We start from the raw sequence: 17,353 nt of genomic DNA, 5'->3' as shown, positions 1-17,353 counted from the left end.
AAAAAAAAAACCACAAGTAAAATACGTATTTAAACAAGGTCGATATATAAACAGAAGGATTACTATTCACCCTTTTATTTTAAGAAACTAAAACTGTCATAAATTGGATTGGATACCAAGTAATTCCAATTTACCAAGTAAAATTAAGGGAAGATTTATTAGTGTACGCTAGCTAAACTAAAGTAATTTTAGGAAAGTCGTCAATAATATAGTCGGCTAGAGTAAATGTCGTTTTAGGAAACCGACTAGTAATTGGATATATTCTTTATTACATATTTATTCCTCTATATATACGTACTATAATTCTAATTATTACATCAATTAATCAATCTCATACTTCATAAACCCACAAACTTTTCTAAATTTTATTCTCTCAAAAAAAAAAAAAAACAATGACTGTTGTTCCGTTTCATGTTTCTTGGTTATCAAAACCTCAAGATGAATTCGATATCGAAATTGATAATTCTAACACTCCTTTCACTCATCCATGGCTGCCTAAATGTGGATCACAACCCGTACACCCGGCTACGCGTTACAATCCCTTAGACTTCGCTTTCCTCCCTCCCTTACCGTCACACCTTACTAAGCCTAAGTCGATCGAATCAACCCTTTTTAAACTAGTCGAGAATGTAGCCGATTTAGATTACTTGGCTACCAAGTTATCCGAAGTGGAAGAGTTTGCGGTGGATTTAGATCACAATTCGTACCATTCGTTCCAAGGTATTACTTGTCTTATGCAAATTTCAACTCGTTACGAGGATTTTGTGGTTGATACTCTTAAGTTATGGGATAGTATTGGAGATTACCTAAGAGATGTTTTTCAAGATCCGTCTAAGAGAAAAATAATGCACGGTGCAAGTAACGTCATTAAGTGGCTTCAAAGGGATTTTGATATTTATGTGTGCAATTTATTTGATACGATGCAAGCATGTAGGGTAATGGGGTTAAAAAGAAACTCTCTTGAATTTCTTCTAAAGCATTATTGTGGTGTTACGGCTAACAAGGAATATCAAACATCGGATTGGAGAATTCGGCCTCTTCCTCGTGACATGATCAAGTACGCAAGAGAAGACACACATTATTTACTTTACATTCATAATGTTATGAAATCTACCATCTTGTCTAATTACGGTCAAGATTCATTGGCCAAAGTTTGTAAGTTAAGCCATGAGGTTAGTTCTCGATTGTACGAGAAAGAAGGGTTCGATAAGGACGTGTCGTACTTGTATTTGTATGGACTAATGGAAGCTAATTTGGATGGTAAACAACTTGCGGTCGTATGTGCTTTGGTTGAAGGGCGTGATGATGTTGCAAGAGAAGAAGATGAGAGTACTGGCTATGTTTTGCCTAATAAAGTAATTTTAGAAATTGCTAAGAAATTGCCTAAAAATAAAGAAGATTTGATGTGGATTGTGAAATACAAGCATGATTTCATGGATTTAGATTATATTGTCAAGCTGATTAAAGTTGCCGTTGATATTGAAGCTCGCACGACTAAGTTCGAGGATTTGTCTCTACAATTAAAACATAAAATACCCGTCAGAGATATTGCAAGAATAGTTCAATTACCGGGAAGATATGAGAGCCCGGAAAGATTTGTTATGTATTCCATTCCTAGGTGTTTGCCGATTGTTGTTAACCCGATTTATGATTGTGTTACTAGCCTTGTTCCAATTTATATGTAATTCAATATTTGAAGGTGTAAATAATACTCCGTAGTACTGAATTTGATAACAATACAATTCTTGTTTTTATTATGGGATCTCTATTATCATAAGACTAATTAAAAAAGTGATAGGTCTAAGTTTAACAAACTAATCATAGACTAACTATTATGAAGTCCATACTATATAATGACAGTTTTGGCGCATTGTCTACGTCTTTAATATTTATGATTAATGGTCTAACTCAATTATTGATAAGAAATAAAAAAATCATCCTTACACTCTAATTTTAGTCAAGTATTGTAACGTTTTGCAATTATATACACGGTAATATTCTTCAATTTGTTTTGCATCAAAAAAAAAATATAAAAAAATAAAAAAAATCTTCAATTTGTGATTAGTGATTACTTATTAGTTTGCGTGTACAATTTTTTCACTTCAATTCTCAGCTTATCTCAACTGAATTAAGCTTCACCTTTGAATATTTATTTGAATATTTATTTAAATCCCACAAACAAACAATCTTTCAATCTATCATCAACTTTGTTTGATTGGTTCACTTTCAATCTTATCAGTTTCTCACTTATCTCTGTTTTTTCTAATTACTTTGTTTATGTCAATTTCAATAATTTGATTTCATCTGGGTCTATAATTCTACTCAATTTACAATAAAAATCTGTGAATTTTTTGTGTTTTATTACAAAATTTGCACTGAAATTTCTGGGTTTTCATTTCTGGGTCAACTGGTGTTTTTCAATCTCCAATTTGTCCGTTGGTTTAAAAAAAAGTCTTGCCTTTTTAAATATCAAAAACCCTAAATTTCCCCCAATTTTTTGAAATCAGGGATTCTGGAATCACAAAATCCAGATACCCAATTTATAGAAATTTGCTAATTTTGGAATCCAATCATAAAATTTCTTTCTAAGAATCCTGACAGATTTGAGCAGACTATCAAATAAGATTGGATAATCCTGCTCTTAATTTTCTGCTCCTGTAAAATTCTAAACTTTAGGGTCTACAAATTCAAATTTTTTGGGGAAAAAAATGACAATTGATAATATGGAGTCGAAGAGAGAGAGACACCCAAAGAAATCGAAGCAAGTCCCTGATGAAAATGCTCCATTGTTACCCAAAAAACGTCAAGAAGAAGCTGGATTTGATGAATTTAATGGAGCTTCATTTTCTGGGGCAGTCTTTAATTTGTCCACCACAATTATTGGAGCTGGAATTATGGCTTTGCCTGCTACTATGAAGATTTTGGGTCTTGGTCTTGGGATTTTTATGATCATATTTATGGCTTTTTTGACTGAAAAATCCATTGAAATGTTGCTTAAGTTTAGCAGGGCTGGAAAGTGTTCATCTTATGGTGGAGTAATGGAAGATGCTTTTGGAAAAGTTGGTAGAATTTTGCTGCAAGTTGCTGTTTTAGTCAACAATATTGGTGTTCTTATTGTGTACATGATCATCATAGGTATATAACTATATTATGATTATATGTTTATCATATTGATTGTTAGCTTTTCGTGCTCGGTTTTGCTGAAGGTTTTGGGATTTCTTTGAAGGTGATGTGCTATCAGGAACATCTGCCAGTGGAGTTCATCATGCTGGTGTGTTGGAAGGTTGGTTTGGAGATCACTGGTGGAACGGCCGGTTTTGGATTCTCCTAATCACAACTCTCTGTGTGTTTGCTCCATTGGCTTGCTTTAAGCGTATTGGTGAGTTGTTGCTTTATTGGTTGATCTTGATAGTCATACTTGATATTTAGCAAGTGCACTTGTTCTTTAGCAAATCTGCAAATATGATATCCTTCGCGATCTGGCTATCTGCCATTGCAATTTCATAAGTTTATTATTGACATACAAGACATGCTTGGTTGACTCATTGCTCTTCAAGTGTCGTGTTATATATTATTGATGACCAATTAGAGATGCTTAGATCCATTGCAGATAATAAAGGTTGGTGATTAGACTATGGTACTATTTCAATTTTCAAACTTATGTGGGCATACATTTTTAGCATTAGTTGGATCAATTGAAGACATTTGATGCCAATTTTAGAGTATGGTACTATATCATAACTTATGAGTACAATCTTTGATTTGGTGCAGGTTGTCTGTTCCTGTTTCCTGAATATATAGGCAATGTGGGACAGGATATTAAATATTTTTTAGGGCTTTTTAATTTATACTTGCTGAAACCTTTTTCTTTTTGTTCCTTTATTTTGTTGATTATTATGATGAGTACTCATAATTGGTGTTTGTGTTGCAGATTCTCTGAGATATACATCAGCATTGTCAGTTGGCCTGGCTGTTGTATTTCTTGTAATTATGGTAGGAATTGCAGTTATAAAGTTGATAAGTGGAACTGTGATGATGCCCAGATTGCTTCCTGACATTACTGATTTTAATTCATTCTGGAAACTCTTCACTGCTGTACCTGTTCTTGTCACAGCATATATATGTCACTACAATGGTATGTCAATTCATCTATTTTCTTGGTGTTTTCTAAACTTTTGAAGAGCATAGATAATGAGGGATTTGACCCAAGTTCCATGAAATGGATGCAGTCCTTTTTCTCAAATTATAATAGAATAAAAAGACTTGCACATACTTGGTCACTCTATGCTGTCAATAAAATATAGTATCCAGAAGGATAACGTTCCTCTTTGAAGGTCAAAAGTATCTATGTTGGACTTGCAATCTCATTAATTTAATGCAATCCCTTTATTTTTATAAAGATGACTTGCAGATGGAATATGACCCGTTCATGTCACTACTTAACTATATCTGTATATATTATTATGAACTACATGTCTCTTGGTGCTCTCTGAACTCGAACAAGTCAGTGAGATTCTGTTGTACCAATTAGGAGGTAAGAATTCACCGTTTGAAGAGTTAAAAGTGCCATGTTGCTTTCTTATCTTTAGATATGTGGGAGATCTTATCCCATGAATTTAAACCAGTCAGTTTTCTACGACAAAAAAAACTTGCACAGATGCAACATAGTGTTTCGTTGCGTGGGTTTGCTAAAGGATAAGTTATTTTTGTGGAATTACTAGTTTGTATTTAGCTAAATTGAACTCTTGTGCCTTGTTTCTGCACCAATAGAACTATCATAGATTACTGATTGATTTGACTGATAGAGTCTTTTGTGACAAACAATGCTCATTGCCATTGAACCAAAACTTCGAATTTTGCAGTTCACTCGATTGACAATGAACTCGAGGACTCTACCGAAATAAAACTTGTTGTTCGAACAGCACTTGGTCTCTGTTCTTCTGTGTATGTTATGACAAGTTTATTTGGGTTTCTTCTGTTTGGCGATGGAACTCTGGATGATGTCCTTGCAAACTTTGATACTGACCTTGGTATACCATATGGTGGCGTGCTGAATGATGCTGTTCGTGTCAGCTATGCTGCACACTTGATGCTTGTTTTCCCCATTGTTTTCTATCCTTTAAGGCTCAATATTGATGGCCTTTTCTTCCCCTCATCAAGTCCTCTGGTTAACAGCAACAAGAGATTTTCTCTTATTACCATGGTGCTTATAACTCTCATATTTCTGGGAGCAACTTTCATACCCAGCATCTGGGATGCGTTTCAGTTTACTGGAGCAACTGCTGCAGTTTGTCTTGGGTTTATCTTTCCTGCATCTATTATCTTAAAGTGAGTACCTCTGTCACTTTTTCGTTCTTAAACATTCTTTATAAATAAGACCAGTTAAACAGGGATTGACATTGTTCTTGTTTAGCTGTGGTGACTTTGACCTGTGTCTTGGTGATAGATTTTTTATTCATTCTTAACTGCACAAGTAAAACTTCAAATACACTATCCAAACTACTCTATGTTGATACTGTTTGATGTTTGTGTTACTTATGTGCATGAGTTTGACCTGATTAACAGTAAATGCGTTTTTTTTCCCGGTAAAAGTAAATAGTGTTGTTAGTAGTCTGCTTACTGAATATTCCTCACCAGGCTTAAGCAGATGAAAATGTGATGCTCTTGCTATTGCAGGATACACCACTATCTAATCGCCACTTATTTTTTCTTCCTATCTTAATCAAAAACTTAAAATGGAAGATCCATAATTTGCTGCCTTTTTTGAATTAAATTTAAGTTAATAGATGGCATGGATCCACCCAAATGTTATTGTTATTATGATCACTATAGAATTGGGACAATGCTTTTGGTTTAATTAGGTTTCTCAATTATGCTGCAATATTTTTGTGTGAGCCACTTAACTGCCTCAGCTGAATACATGAATTACAAACACGTGTATCATCTTGTATCGATCAGATTGTCTAATTTATCTTGCAAACTGTTCTTTCAGGGATCGTTATGCCATTTCCACAACCAAAGAAAAATCCTTGGCAATTTTGATGATTGTCCTTGCAGTGTTCTCAAATGTCGTGGCAATATATAGTGATGCCTATGCACTGTTCAAGAAGAGTTCTGTAACCAGTCAAATGTGATAGGACACTTGATGCTCCGATTTAAGTTATTTGGGTACAAAGCAGAGCACTGATTGTGTCCTGTTCCGTGAAAGCTTGGAGATTACTCGGTATTAGGGTATTAAGAGTTACAATGAAGAGCAAATGCAGCTTGTCATGTATACAGGGAGTAGCTCTTTGTACAAACTGTCATCTTATATCCTACCGGTGTTTGTTGTGATGTACCACCGATAAGTATATTGTCTAATATATAGTTTGCAAAATAAAAGAGATCGGCCAGAAGTTCGCGATAAACTTTTTTCGATGTCAATGTTGATTGTACTTGATATATTGTATACCAAAGGTCAGCTTGTGGGCATAAGAAGCTGCCTTCAACTGGTTGTTAATATGTGGTGGATCAATCAAAACTATTTATTTCAGTTTTTATATGTTAACTTTGCAATCTTTTTTTTTTTCCTTCTTTCCTCCTCTCCATTCCTTCGCCTATGCAATTGTAATATTACTAATATAATAATATAATTGTATAAAATAAAAGATTAAAATCACGCCAATTGTATTAATGTTTTTTTTTTAAAAAAAAATTTTAATGCGACTTTTGATTGGTTATTGATATAGACATATAGAATTATAGAGTAGTTTAGCTCAAAATATGGATTGGTTTTTCCCTAAAAAAAAATATGGATTGGTTTAATGCTCATAATACATTACTTCCTCCACTCCATAATAAAATACTTCGTACTATATTTAATCATGTGAGATCTTGTTGGATTTACCTCGATTTGTACTTAATTATAATCTGAAGGACACAGAAAGAAATATACCCTTTAAATCCAAAGCATTGAATCTCTTTTATACTTTTGTATTGAAATTTAAATGAATCTAACAACACCTACATGACAATAATATACCATTAAGTATAAAATTTAGTGGATTTAACAACACCCTACCAATAAGTAATACTTCCTCCGTTCTAGTAATGTTTCAACAACTAGATTTTTTCACTATTCATCACGCTTGTTTGACCACATATTATAATTTATACGTGAAGAAAAATAAATTCATGCGGGATCTTGTTAGATTCGTCTCGTAAAATACTTTCACAACATCAACTTTTTATAATTTATACTCTTATATAATTAATTAATTATAGATATTTAGCATACAAAATGTGCTTTAAAATGTGTAATTTTATCATTGTTGCAATATTTGTGGAGCAGAGGAAGTAACTATCTATAAAAAGATAATACGAAGTACTTATCTAAGAAAAGAATACTTCCACTACCAAAATAAAATAAAATTAAAATTAAAAAAACTAAGCGAAGGACACAAAGGAAGTTCATTTAAAAGATGTTATTGTACAAATAGCTTATAAAGCATAAATTAGTGTTTTTTTTTTTTTAAAAAAAAATAGCATAAATTAGTTGGTAATTCCTTTGCTTATCTAATGAGAGGTAGTTTTTTATTATCATTGGTGAGGTAACATTTAGCCTAGCATCAATTAGACTCCCCCGAATAACAACATATTTCAACCAGCAATGGAACATAAAGAAGAAGGCCTAACAAAGTTACAGGCAGAGGCTTATGCGCTGTTGAACTGTCATAGTGTGAAGGGGTTTGCTTAGACGCGATAGAAGTTCTCTCAAGAAGTTCTCCTTACCAAACAGGACCTGACTGGCTCGCAATAATAGCCTCATTTCATGCTATGTAAAAAGGAATTATACATTTCAATTGATATACATAAACTACCATGAATTACTTCCTAAAAGAGATAAACAATGCAATTTATCTTCTGTTTGTGGAACAGTATAAATGTTTAAATACTATGGAAGTACAAAAGAGGAAAAGAGGACTGAGAACTCAATTAACCAATCCTCAAGTGGCGAACTCAAAACTACATTGTTTCTTAAAGAAAGGTGGTTGAATTTTTATAGACGAAAATTCAATAGATTTTACAGTTTACCTGGCTGTACAAAGTCTCAAAATTTTGACATCCCTGGACAAGTTTTACCTTCAGGCAAGTCTTTCTTCGGCAAGTAGTTTTGGACTGACTCTCAAATCTTCATCCACCTCAATGAAGCTATCTTCTTCCTCTTGCACTTCAAAACCTCCGTTTTCTTCCTCTTGCACTTCAAGTAGTTTCTAGGGGAATATAGTTTGCTGATTTATCGGGAGACTGAACTTCAAAAATGAAATCCCTTTCAACAGTAGCTGCTGGAGAACTTACTTTGCCATTAGACCTGGAGCTATCACCAGAAAGTTCATTTGATGACTTACAAGGAGATGAATTACTCTCTTTGTGGCCCAATGCAGACTGAGAATTATCAAGCTTTGTTTTATCCTCAGACTGAACTTCAACATTTAGAATACCTCTGAGGGCCGAGGAACTTTCCCCACTACTTCGACTAGTACTAGGAATACTTGAAGTTATCCATGAGAACTGTAAATTGCATCCATCCCAAGATTTACCATTCAGGAATGCCCTTTCAGCTGACTGACGGGTCGCAAAGCTTACACGAGCAGAGCAGTGCTTCATTGCCTCAGAATCACCATCTTTAGGAATCTCTTCCTCACCAGAGTCTTCAATCTCCACATTAGATACAGCACCGTATGTTGAAAAATGATCCCTTAAAGCAACCACCTAGTAGACATGAGAAAGATGACACTTTTACTTTTAAGCTTACTTGTAAAAACAGCTGAGAACTCAGAGCACATGTTGGGAGGTGCAAAACAGCGTATCTAATACCATCTACAAATGATGAAGGGAATTACACACCTATGCCATAATTAGGCAAAATAAATGCATACTAGACATGTAAAGGGTATGCAAGTACCTTCATCATAGTAAATTAATCAACCAGCATAGCTATCCCAAGACCTCATGCAACAACATTTAAGGACTATAAGCAGGAACTTAACTGTTGTAACATATTCCACTCAAAGGCTGAATACCAAACACAGCAGGAAAAAAAAAAGTAAAGAGAGCTCTGGAAATTATCCAAGAGTTATTCAACCGTACCTTAATCCTCAATTAAGGGAACGCAAGAAAAGACGAATAAGACTATAACATACCAGCATAATAATTAATAAAGGTACGAACACATGCAAAGTAACAGCACCAGCTTTTTGTTTGGGAGAGTGGGGAGGAGCAATACTCACATTTGCCAAACCGAATGGTAAAGGTGCATTGATTCTAAATGTTGTAGGCCGGTTATCCAATTTATATCTATTCAAAGGAAAAGGAATTGCAGAAGTTGCCATTGGACGAACTGCATTCTTCAAGGTTGAAGGATCCAGGGCATTAGCTGAATTTGTTCTGGATCTCTGAGATGTAATGTTTTCAGTATTAACCATCTTATCTGTTGATACCTCATCCTTCAATAATGGTCCAGAAACATTAGCATCAGCTGACTTTGTGTTTGCAGTTTTCACCAAATCGGTCACTGTGTCAACTGGTTGCTCCTTCGATGCTTGCTCAGTTGATACTTCACCCTTGACTCCTGTAGCCTGCACACAATAACTTATAAGCATAGAATACTTCATATCTCTACTCCTAATTGACATAGAGGCCTAGAAACTCATGCCATCATGGTTTTGTTTACGCAAATAAAATCCCTCAGTAGAATCCAGTAAAACTTTACAACTGTTCCATTCAGGCATACTATTTGGTCTGGTTTCAAATTGTCAGAGAGCAATCAGAGCATAACTGCCTTTCACTTGGTTTCTATCAAGATTTGCCAATTTCCAAGGACATCCAAACAGGTTCTTCAGCATAATTTAATGACCCAATTGCCTTGGGCAATTGCTGGTGATCCAGGAGTCTACCTATCAATTTCCATCAATATTTCCATTGGCATCTTGAAGGTGTCATTGGATGTTCAAGTATGAATAACGGACATTATAAGAGACAATAAATGTAAGGCATTATGGTCCAATGATTTAAGGAAACACTTAAACACCCAAAGACAAGAAGTCAAAATTCACAGCATAATGCAAAAATAAAAATTAATAAATAAATACAAATTCCAGTGTTTCTCCTTATCTAGGCTAAACTAATTCACTACGCCAATTTACTCTAATTAATATCAGAAGCATTAAAAGACTACAGTAGAAGTGCAATTAGTCATGTTACCACATGTATAATTTCATGTTAGACACATAAACACAAAAAACTTGGAAATTTCAACACAAATTAGGTAAACAATGAAGATTCAAGTATGAAATACACTTACTTGTTTAGCAAGTTTTTCCAACTGTCTGCGAAATTCATTCCTCCTCTGTTCCAGCATCTCCTGTTTTTTACGTAGCTCCTCCCTCATAACCTCCAAATTTTCCATCTTTTTCTGCACTGGTGGTGTCATCTTAGGACTGTTTGCAGCAGTTGGTTTATAGTCATGGCCAACGGTCGCAAGGCTAGCTGGTGGTTTAGTCACACCTACTTTTATAGCAGCATGTTGGACATTATCTTTTCCTTTATTCAAAGCAGACAGATGAGATCCTGAAGCAGCTGGCACAGCCTGAGGCGTCATCACAGTGTTAGCACTGTTTGTACCCTCATCAGCTATGCTATCTCTATTTGCCCACCATAACTTAATAAACCGGCTGCCCATCACAGCATCAGGTGCCTTCAACGCTCTCTCTGCCTCTTCCCTTTTAGAAAATTGCACAAAAGCGCGTTCACTATTTGCTGGAATGTAAATATCAATTACTTCTCCAAATTTTCTAAAATGGGAGAGAAGGTTTTCTCTCTTGTTGTCTTTCAGGGGAATACAATTGACAAATAGAGTACGTTGGGCCTTTTGAGATGGTTTTCTAGAATTAGCCCTGGCATCAATTTGCATCTTGGAAGTTGAACCAACAACTTTCATGCCAAAAGGTCCTCCATTGTTTTGCTTTCCTAAATGAGAAGTCCCTTGCACGCTGATTGATGCCTCACGGATCTCTTTTGATTTACTTTCAGGATATTCTGATGGCTTTGTCCTAAAGTCAAATTTCTCTTTAAGCTCCAGCTTATTCTTTGAATTATTAAGTCGCCCCCAAACAGTTGCACTGGTGCTTTGTGAACAAATACCTGCCCCACTACTGCGGATTACACGATCAGTAAGGTCTGCATCCATAAAGGGTTCAGATTCATCAAAGTTGGGTGGTTGCAATCTAAGTGGAGTTGATGTTTCATTACTATCATTATTCCACAAAGGCTGATCAGGGTCATACACATCAGCTCCACCAGCATTAGCAGCACTGGCCAAGCTCTCATCATCAAAAGCAGACTTGCTTGTTTTATTGTGTATACCTCGGCTGTTCATCATAGTACCTGAAGAAACACCAACTGAAGGCATAAACCCACTTCCAGCTGATGTACCCAGCACATGTGCACTTGAGAGTGACACTGGGAGGTTAAACTGTGACAAGCTCTGCAAACAAGGAGAAAAGTATTCAGAAGATATTTAACTAAATTCCGCTGAGTGTTCACAGGATCAAACAATTTTTTCTAGGTACCTAAACAAATGTGTCATTATATATAGTAACAAAGAGACTATACAGCGATCAGTTTGTATGTTGCACAGAACAAGCACATATGCTGTAAAACAACATAGACTAGGAGCCCCAGGGGGGCTTACTGACCACTTTTACTGTTGAAAGAACAGATTCTTAGTCTAGCTATACACACCAACAAAGCCACCAAGCTGGCCTGAATTTATAAATCTCAAATGTGTACCCAAAAAGGCTCCTCTATCAAAAACCAAATGCACAATCACATGTTATAATCAATAATAAGCCTCTTTTACCCGTAAAGGCCGTAATCTTCCATAGTGTTGTCTTATTAAATCTAGTGAAAAAAAAATGCCACATGAACAATCCTTCCAGAGTTTCAGTAAGCCCCATAAAGGGACAACCAAGCAATAGTCTACCAAAAGTTTCATGTGAGCAGTTATGTATGCCTTAACTTAGGATGATAAACAATATGCCTCCAACTTAGGATGATCAAAAGCATTACGCTTAACAAACATCATTCACCTCACAGCAGACTGATTAGAGCTTATGTAACACATAAGCAATGACAAGAAAGAAATCATCTAACATAAAATGTTAACCACATCTCAAGAGAGAGAGAAAAAATAAATAAATAAAATAAAAAACACACAAAGCTTTAAAGCTGATGCATGCCACTTCAAAAACAGGGTTTAATTTTGATTATTCCAATCCCACCCCTCCTAAGCACAAACCAAGCAAGGAGAGTCAGAAAGAAAGTAAGTTAGCTCAAATCATCCGGGAACGGTCTATTTAAGTGAAATAAATTGTGCAGAAACCAGTACGAATTAATGTAAAGCATCATAAACAAGGAATTTGCAAATTTGTTACAATTGGTTATTTCTGCAAGAATCAGTACACATACCTGCACATCTTCAACAACAATTCGATTGACACCATGCTCCATTGGACACATATCACCTCTCAAACAAAAACCACGCTCCTCAAAGTCTCTACAGCGTTGACGCTGAATTCCCATGTTGAGTGAAGAGTTCAACGGTGGTCTGAGGATTCCTGGCAGCCCGAGTGGATTGATTGCATCTATTGCCCCATTTGGGATTGCAGGAAGTAGCCCAAAGCCATTCCAGGATGCACTTTGTGCACTTGGAACATTAGGCAACCCTCTTCCTGTGAACATAGCTGATTGAATAGAGCCTGGGTGAGCCATTTGGGAAGCAAGATCTACAGTGCCAAACCGTGAATCACGTTGGAAATCTCTACCCCTTCCTCTGCCAGAACCATACTCACTAGGGAACCGGGAGAAATTTACTCCAGGAGGCCGTCTCTTTTCAAATTTTGTGAAGTCCCTATCTAAACCATAGTGAGATTGGGGATCACTCTGTCCATTTTCAAAAGTCCTGCTGCGCTTTCTGTACGGTTGTGACAAAGGTTGTTCTAGCAGATCTCTCTCCAAGGATTGAGACCTAGTCTCCCGCCTACGATGCTTATGGTTGCGATCATCATCATCATCATCACTAATTTCCTTCTCATCTGGATCACTGACACAGTCAGGAGGAACAACGCCACCAGATTTCAGAGACGGACTTTTCAGCTCCATATCCATCCCAGTTTAAAGTAAGATATTACAGCTTCCTTATCTTTAGTGTATCTGTATAGTCCAATTCACAATTAGGTAATATAAAAACCAATTATACTATGTTTAACATAGGCAACTAGATGCACTAGTACCACCATAGAACACAACAATAAATGTGGGTGAGCAGACAGACAGTTAAGCATGAAGTATGAACATCCTAGCAGTGTACATTAGAGAAAGAGCACCAAAATCAGTATTGCAGCAGCGCATAATAGGCACCGAAAAGTAAAAGATAATCCAGAATGAAAGGAACCCAGGCAATGCAAAGACATCCCACTATAACTAACACTTCTTTCCTGCTCATCACAAAACACAAAACAAAACAAAAAAAACAAACAAAAAAAACAGAGAGAATCTAGCATGCAAAACAAGGATGGTGTTTTAGAAAAAATCATACAAAAGGAAAACTGTAGCGTCCACATATATGCTAGACTTCAATCAGGGAAGAGAGGGTTACAAAGGCAACATAGCACAACAGCTTTGCACAAAAATGACCCTAGTCAATGGGCTACTGTAAGGACAGCACTCCCAGCTACCCTCCATGAAAATGCTATGCCTTAATTACGGGCAGACGAAATTGACAAAGGAGCAATTCTGCATAAGCATCTCACTGGAAATAAATTTAATTAATTTACTAATTGGACAATAAATTTATAAATTTGAGCCTCCTGAGAAATTATTTGATGATTAAAAACTTGCAAGGGGGTTATATCATAGCCAATGAATGCATTATTGAAAAAAAGGGGACATTGGAATTTCTAAAAACCTTAAAAGTCCATCACCAAGCAGCTAGAATTTTGTAGTTAAAATCCACGGATACGCTGGTTCAAAATCAGTAGGCTACCCTTTTGCAAATCATGAACCCAAACCAATATAGATCTCTGAGAGAGAGGCTATGGAAAAGGATCATCTACAAGCATCTCTTTATAATCATAGGTCCCAAAAGCATCAATCTGCTATCTATGCAGCAATGAATAAGTTTAATAGTTAACCGCTCAGTCACCTAGAAACGTGATGATAAATGATATGTTAGTCTCTAATTAGATCCTGCCAGCACCAAATGGTAATTGTAAGCTCAGTAAATTGTTCCAGCACTAAAAGGCAACTACACTTGAAAAAGGACTCCCTAGCAAAGAATTCGTAGTGTAGGAGAAAGATTGTAAGTCAAGGAAGAAAAGTTTTCTTTCTACCAACCATAAAAAGATTTGGTTCTAATCTAGTTAATCTACCTTGAGTTCTAGCTACCTTTCTGGTTTATCTGATACTGAATCCTGATAAGTAAATGAGTAAACAATTAAAGTGGTTCAGCAAAAAAATAAAAAAAAAAAAAAAAAAAAAAAAAAAAAAAATCACTAATTATACAATTTCACAATCAGTGACCTAACCCTTCTTAGATCCAACTTTCTGAATCATCACATACTTGAAATTTGAAAATTTTCAGTAGCTTGCTAAAAATGATTAAAAGAGTAGTATGTGCAAGGCCGCTTAGTAATATAATGCAGTACTATTTCTGGTTCACGGAACAAAATATGGTTCCTAAGCGTATTGAGAGAAGTAGGACATTAGGTAAAGATAGACCGCCTACAAGGCTCTAGGGTGAAGGCAGCAGCTCAAAACTTCAAACCCTCCCTCTAGAACAATTTTTAAGTAAAAAATTAATTAAAAAAAAAAAAAAAAACATGCAGGCAATATGCACGGCAATTCATGAAGATTCGAGATATTGATCATGGCTTGCAGTGAACCAATGTGCCAACTAGAGGCCAAAGTGACTAGTATTTCCATTACCAAGCGTCTCAGACTCACCAATAACTTTTGACATACTCATATGGCCATATTGGACACCATATGTCCGAATCCAACACCTCAAACAGCTACACTTGGTGATCGAAACTTGTTGTAACTAATGAAGGGGAGAAAAGAGGGATAAGCCCATTAGGAAAGCCCAGAGTGAGGTTCTTCCTAAAATCAATAGGCATTAGGAGGAATACTCCAGTTGTAATGATGTGCACGAAACAGTAAGAATCAAAGTTCAGATCTCAACATTCAAAATTCTAGTAAACACTTTCATCTGTGCAAAGTACTACCTCCCTTCCATATTTCACTCAACTTCTCTTAACATATTAATGCACCACAACTAGTCAATTTAGAGTAACAACGGATAACTAACAACTCCTAAATGGCTTAATCTATATGCACAACTTTAACAGTCCCATATTTTTAAAGAAACTAAGTGCTCGTGATCACATTTCCCTACCCCTAAACAATGAGTCTCTGATTTTTGAAAAAGGCGGTGGGGAAGCACTCGTGATCACATTTCCCAACCCTAAAGAACGTACTATGCAACACCAACGTAACATCCCCATTAACCCGTCCCCACCCCCGGCACTAAAACAAGCACTCGCCCATAATTTTCGAGACATCATCCGATAAATGCAAGCAATACACAGAACATCATCTACATTCCCTACTGAGAAATACCAATAACAAAGCTTGAAATTAAAATTATCACAGGAACAACAATTTGCTACAATAAAAACCAACAAATTATATTCAAATCAATCAAAATAATAACATACAATTGTTCGGTTTTCTTTAAGTTCTCAAAATTGACAGTAAAAATAATAATTCCCAGATCTAAAATCAAATGTATGAAATTAAAACCATGTACTTACCAACAAAAATCAGCACTCCAATCAACAATCAATCTCCACCAAGCGAATAATGGGGGAAACAAGTGTGTTATCAATTTCCTTCAATTAGCAACCCTAACCCTCAAATTTCATTCTTTTTATAGGCAATCAAAAAACAAAAACCCTTGAAAAAGCTGTTCGAGCTTCACCTCAAATTTACAGGAAAATCAAAAAAATCAAATAAAACCCTAAAAATTTACAAATGTCCGATTATCGACATTGAACAACCGCAAACACCGCCATGAAAGCAGGGCGGAGTGACGATGAAGGCGAGAAGCGGAGGAGAGAGAAAAAGCGAAGAAATTCGAAAATTGGAGAAGATGACGATTGCTTAGGTTTAGCTGGTTGTGATTTTTTTTTTTTAATTTTCTTTTTTCTTTAATATTGGTTTTAGTGTGGAAGAAGAAGGTTGGTTCACTTGGTTGTGTTGCGTAATGTGTATGGCTTTTTAAAAATAGGGGGAGTATTTTTTGCCATTTGATACATACCCCAATTAGAAAGTTATCTTCCTAAATAGGATGTACTCATGAAAAGTTTAGATTGCACGAATTTTTTTGTACAATATGTTGTAATCTTGTGTATGGTTCACAACATTTCAGAATAAATATGTAGTTGATTTTTTTTAAAAAAAAAAACCCTGCTAGTGGTGGAAGACCCCCAAATGATAAGAATTAAGAGGTATAAGGCTAAAGAGAGACAAAAAAGGATATTCCGTGTATGATCCTGCATAGTCTCGAATATTTATATACAAATGGTACTTCAAACTTGGAACGAGCATGAAGAAATCAACGATACTTCTTTATCTTTTGAGTTGTTCGGCCATATCGGTCGGGATCTTTGATCTCTACCTGGACCCAATGAAAAAAACGAGATCACTTCTTATAGACTCGTGATCTCTCAAATTGGTTTTGCATTTACAATATATTTTTTTTCTTTTTCTTTTTTGTATAATTGATTGTAAGCACAATGGAGAACGGGATGATATAGAGTTAAGTGTTTTAATGGATATGATTAGCTATAATGAAAACAAGATTAAGTAATTTCAAATTTATATACAATATCAGTGTTAATGAGAACAAGATTAAGCAATTTCAAATTTAATATGAGTTTTGTTTCATTGGATTTCATAAAAACATAAAGACGATATGCTGACCATTGATAACCTTCCATTTGTATTGATTCAATAATAACTATTTTTGATCAGTGATCATCTAATAACACTTTGGATAAACAACTCTCATAGTTGATCATGTTATTTCACTAGTTTTGCACCTATATCTAGAAGCAGGGCATTGAATATAGTAATATCACCCCACTATATTAACATACAATAAAGTTTGCATTTCGATCATTTTTTGAGGCATATCAAGAAGATTAAAGGTTAAGTTTAATGTATAATCCTTCTAATTTTATTTTTTTTTAAT

General features: G+C 35.4%; 3 protein-coding genes across 3 annotated transcripts; 2 read left to right on the top strand and 1 right to left on the bottom strand.

The window, feature by feature from the left end:
- The first annotated feature begins 392 nt into the window (after positions 1-392).
- On the top strand, positions 393-1,685 carry LOC110705273 (protein RRP6-like 1). Its single transcript, XM_021883115.1, has one exon. The coding sequence runs from the start codon at positions 393-395 to the stop codon at positions 1,683-1,685; it is 1,293 nt and encodes a 430-aa protein (XP_021738807.1).
- Positions 1,686-2,159: 474 nt separating this feature from the next.
- On the top strand, positions 2,160-6,547 carry LOC110705748 (amino acid transporter AVT6A-like). The gene is made up of 5 exons (XM_021883670.1): positions 2,160-3,135; positions 3,227-3,379; positions 3,932-4,135; positions 4,863-5,328; positions 5,993-6,547. Exons 1-5 carry the CDS (start codon positions 2,709-2,711, stop codon positions 6,132-6,134), a joined length of 1,392 nt encoding a protein of 463 aa, XP_021739362.1. The 5' UTR covers positions 2,160-2,708; the 3' UTR covers positions 6,135-6,547.
- Positions 6,548-7,818: 1,271 nt separating this feature from the next.
- LOC110705747 (zinc finger CCCH domain-containing protein 41-like) lies at positions 7,819-16,661 on the bottom strand. The gene is given in 6 exon segments (XM_021883669.1): positions 7,819-8,246; positions 8,248-8,751; positions 9,270-9,617; positions 10,343-11,524; positions 12,508-13,251; positions 15,912-16,661. Coding segments are annotated over 5 exon segments (2,856 nt in total). The 5' UTR covers positions 13,207-13,251; positions 15,912-16,661; the 3' UTR covers positions 7,819-8,123.
- Positions 16,662-17,353: the final 692 nt, after the last annotated feature.

Source organism: Chenopodium quinoa, unplaced genomic scaffold (assembly GCF_001683475.1).
Source record: "Chenopodium quinoa cultivar QQ74 unplaced genomic scaffold, ASM168347v1, whole genome shotgun sequence".
Taxonomy (NCBI): Eukaryota; Viridiplantae; Streptophyta; class Magnoliopsida; order Caryophyllales; family Amaranthaceae; genus Chenopodium; species Chenopodium quinoa.
Note: the sequence above shows the minus strand (reverse complement) of the source record. Positions and strands in the feature narration are given on the sequence as shown.

Excerpts from the sequence above, each read along its gene's own strand:
- LOC110705748 (XM_021883670.1), top strand. The coding sequence starts at position 2,709 with ATGACAATTGATAATATGGAGTCGAAGAGAGAGAGACACCCAAAGAAA. Across the intron at positions 3,136-3,226 it reads TGTGTACATGATCATCATAG|GTGATGTGCTATCAGGAACA; the intron begins GTATATAACTAT and ends ATTTCTTTGAAG. Across the intron at positions 4,136-4,862 it reads ATATATATGTCACTACAATG|TTCACTCGATTGACAATGAA; the intron begins GTATGTCAATTC and ends CGAATTTTGCAG.
- LOC110705273 (XM_021883115.1), top strand. The coding sequence starts at position 393 with ATGACTGTTGTTCCGTTTCATGTTTCTTGGTTATCAAAACCTCAAGAT.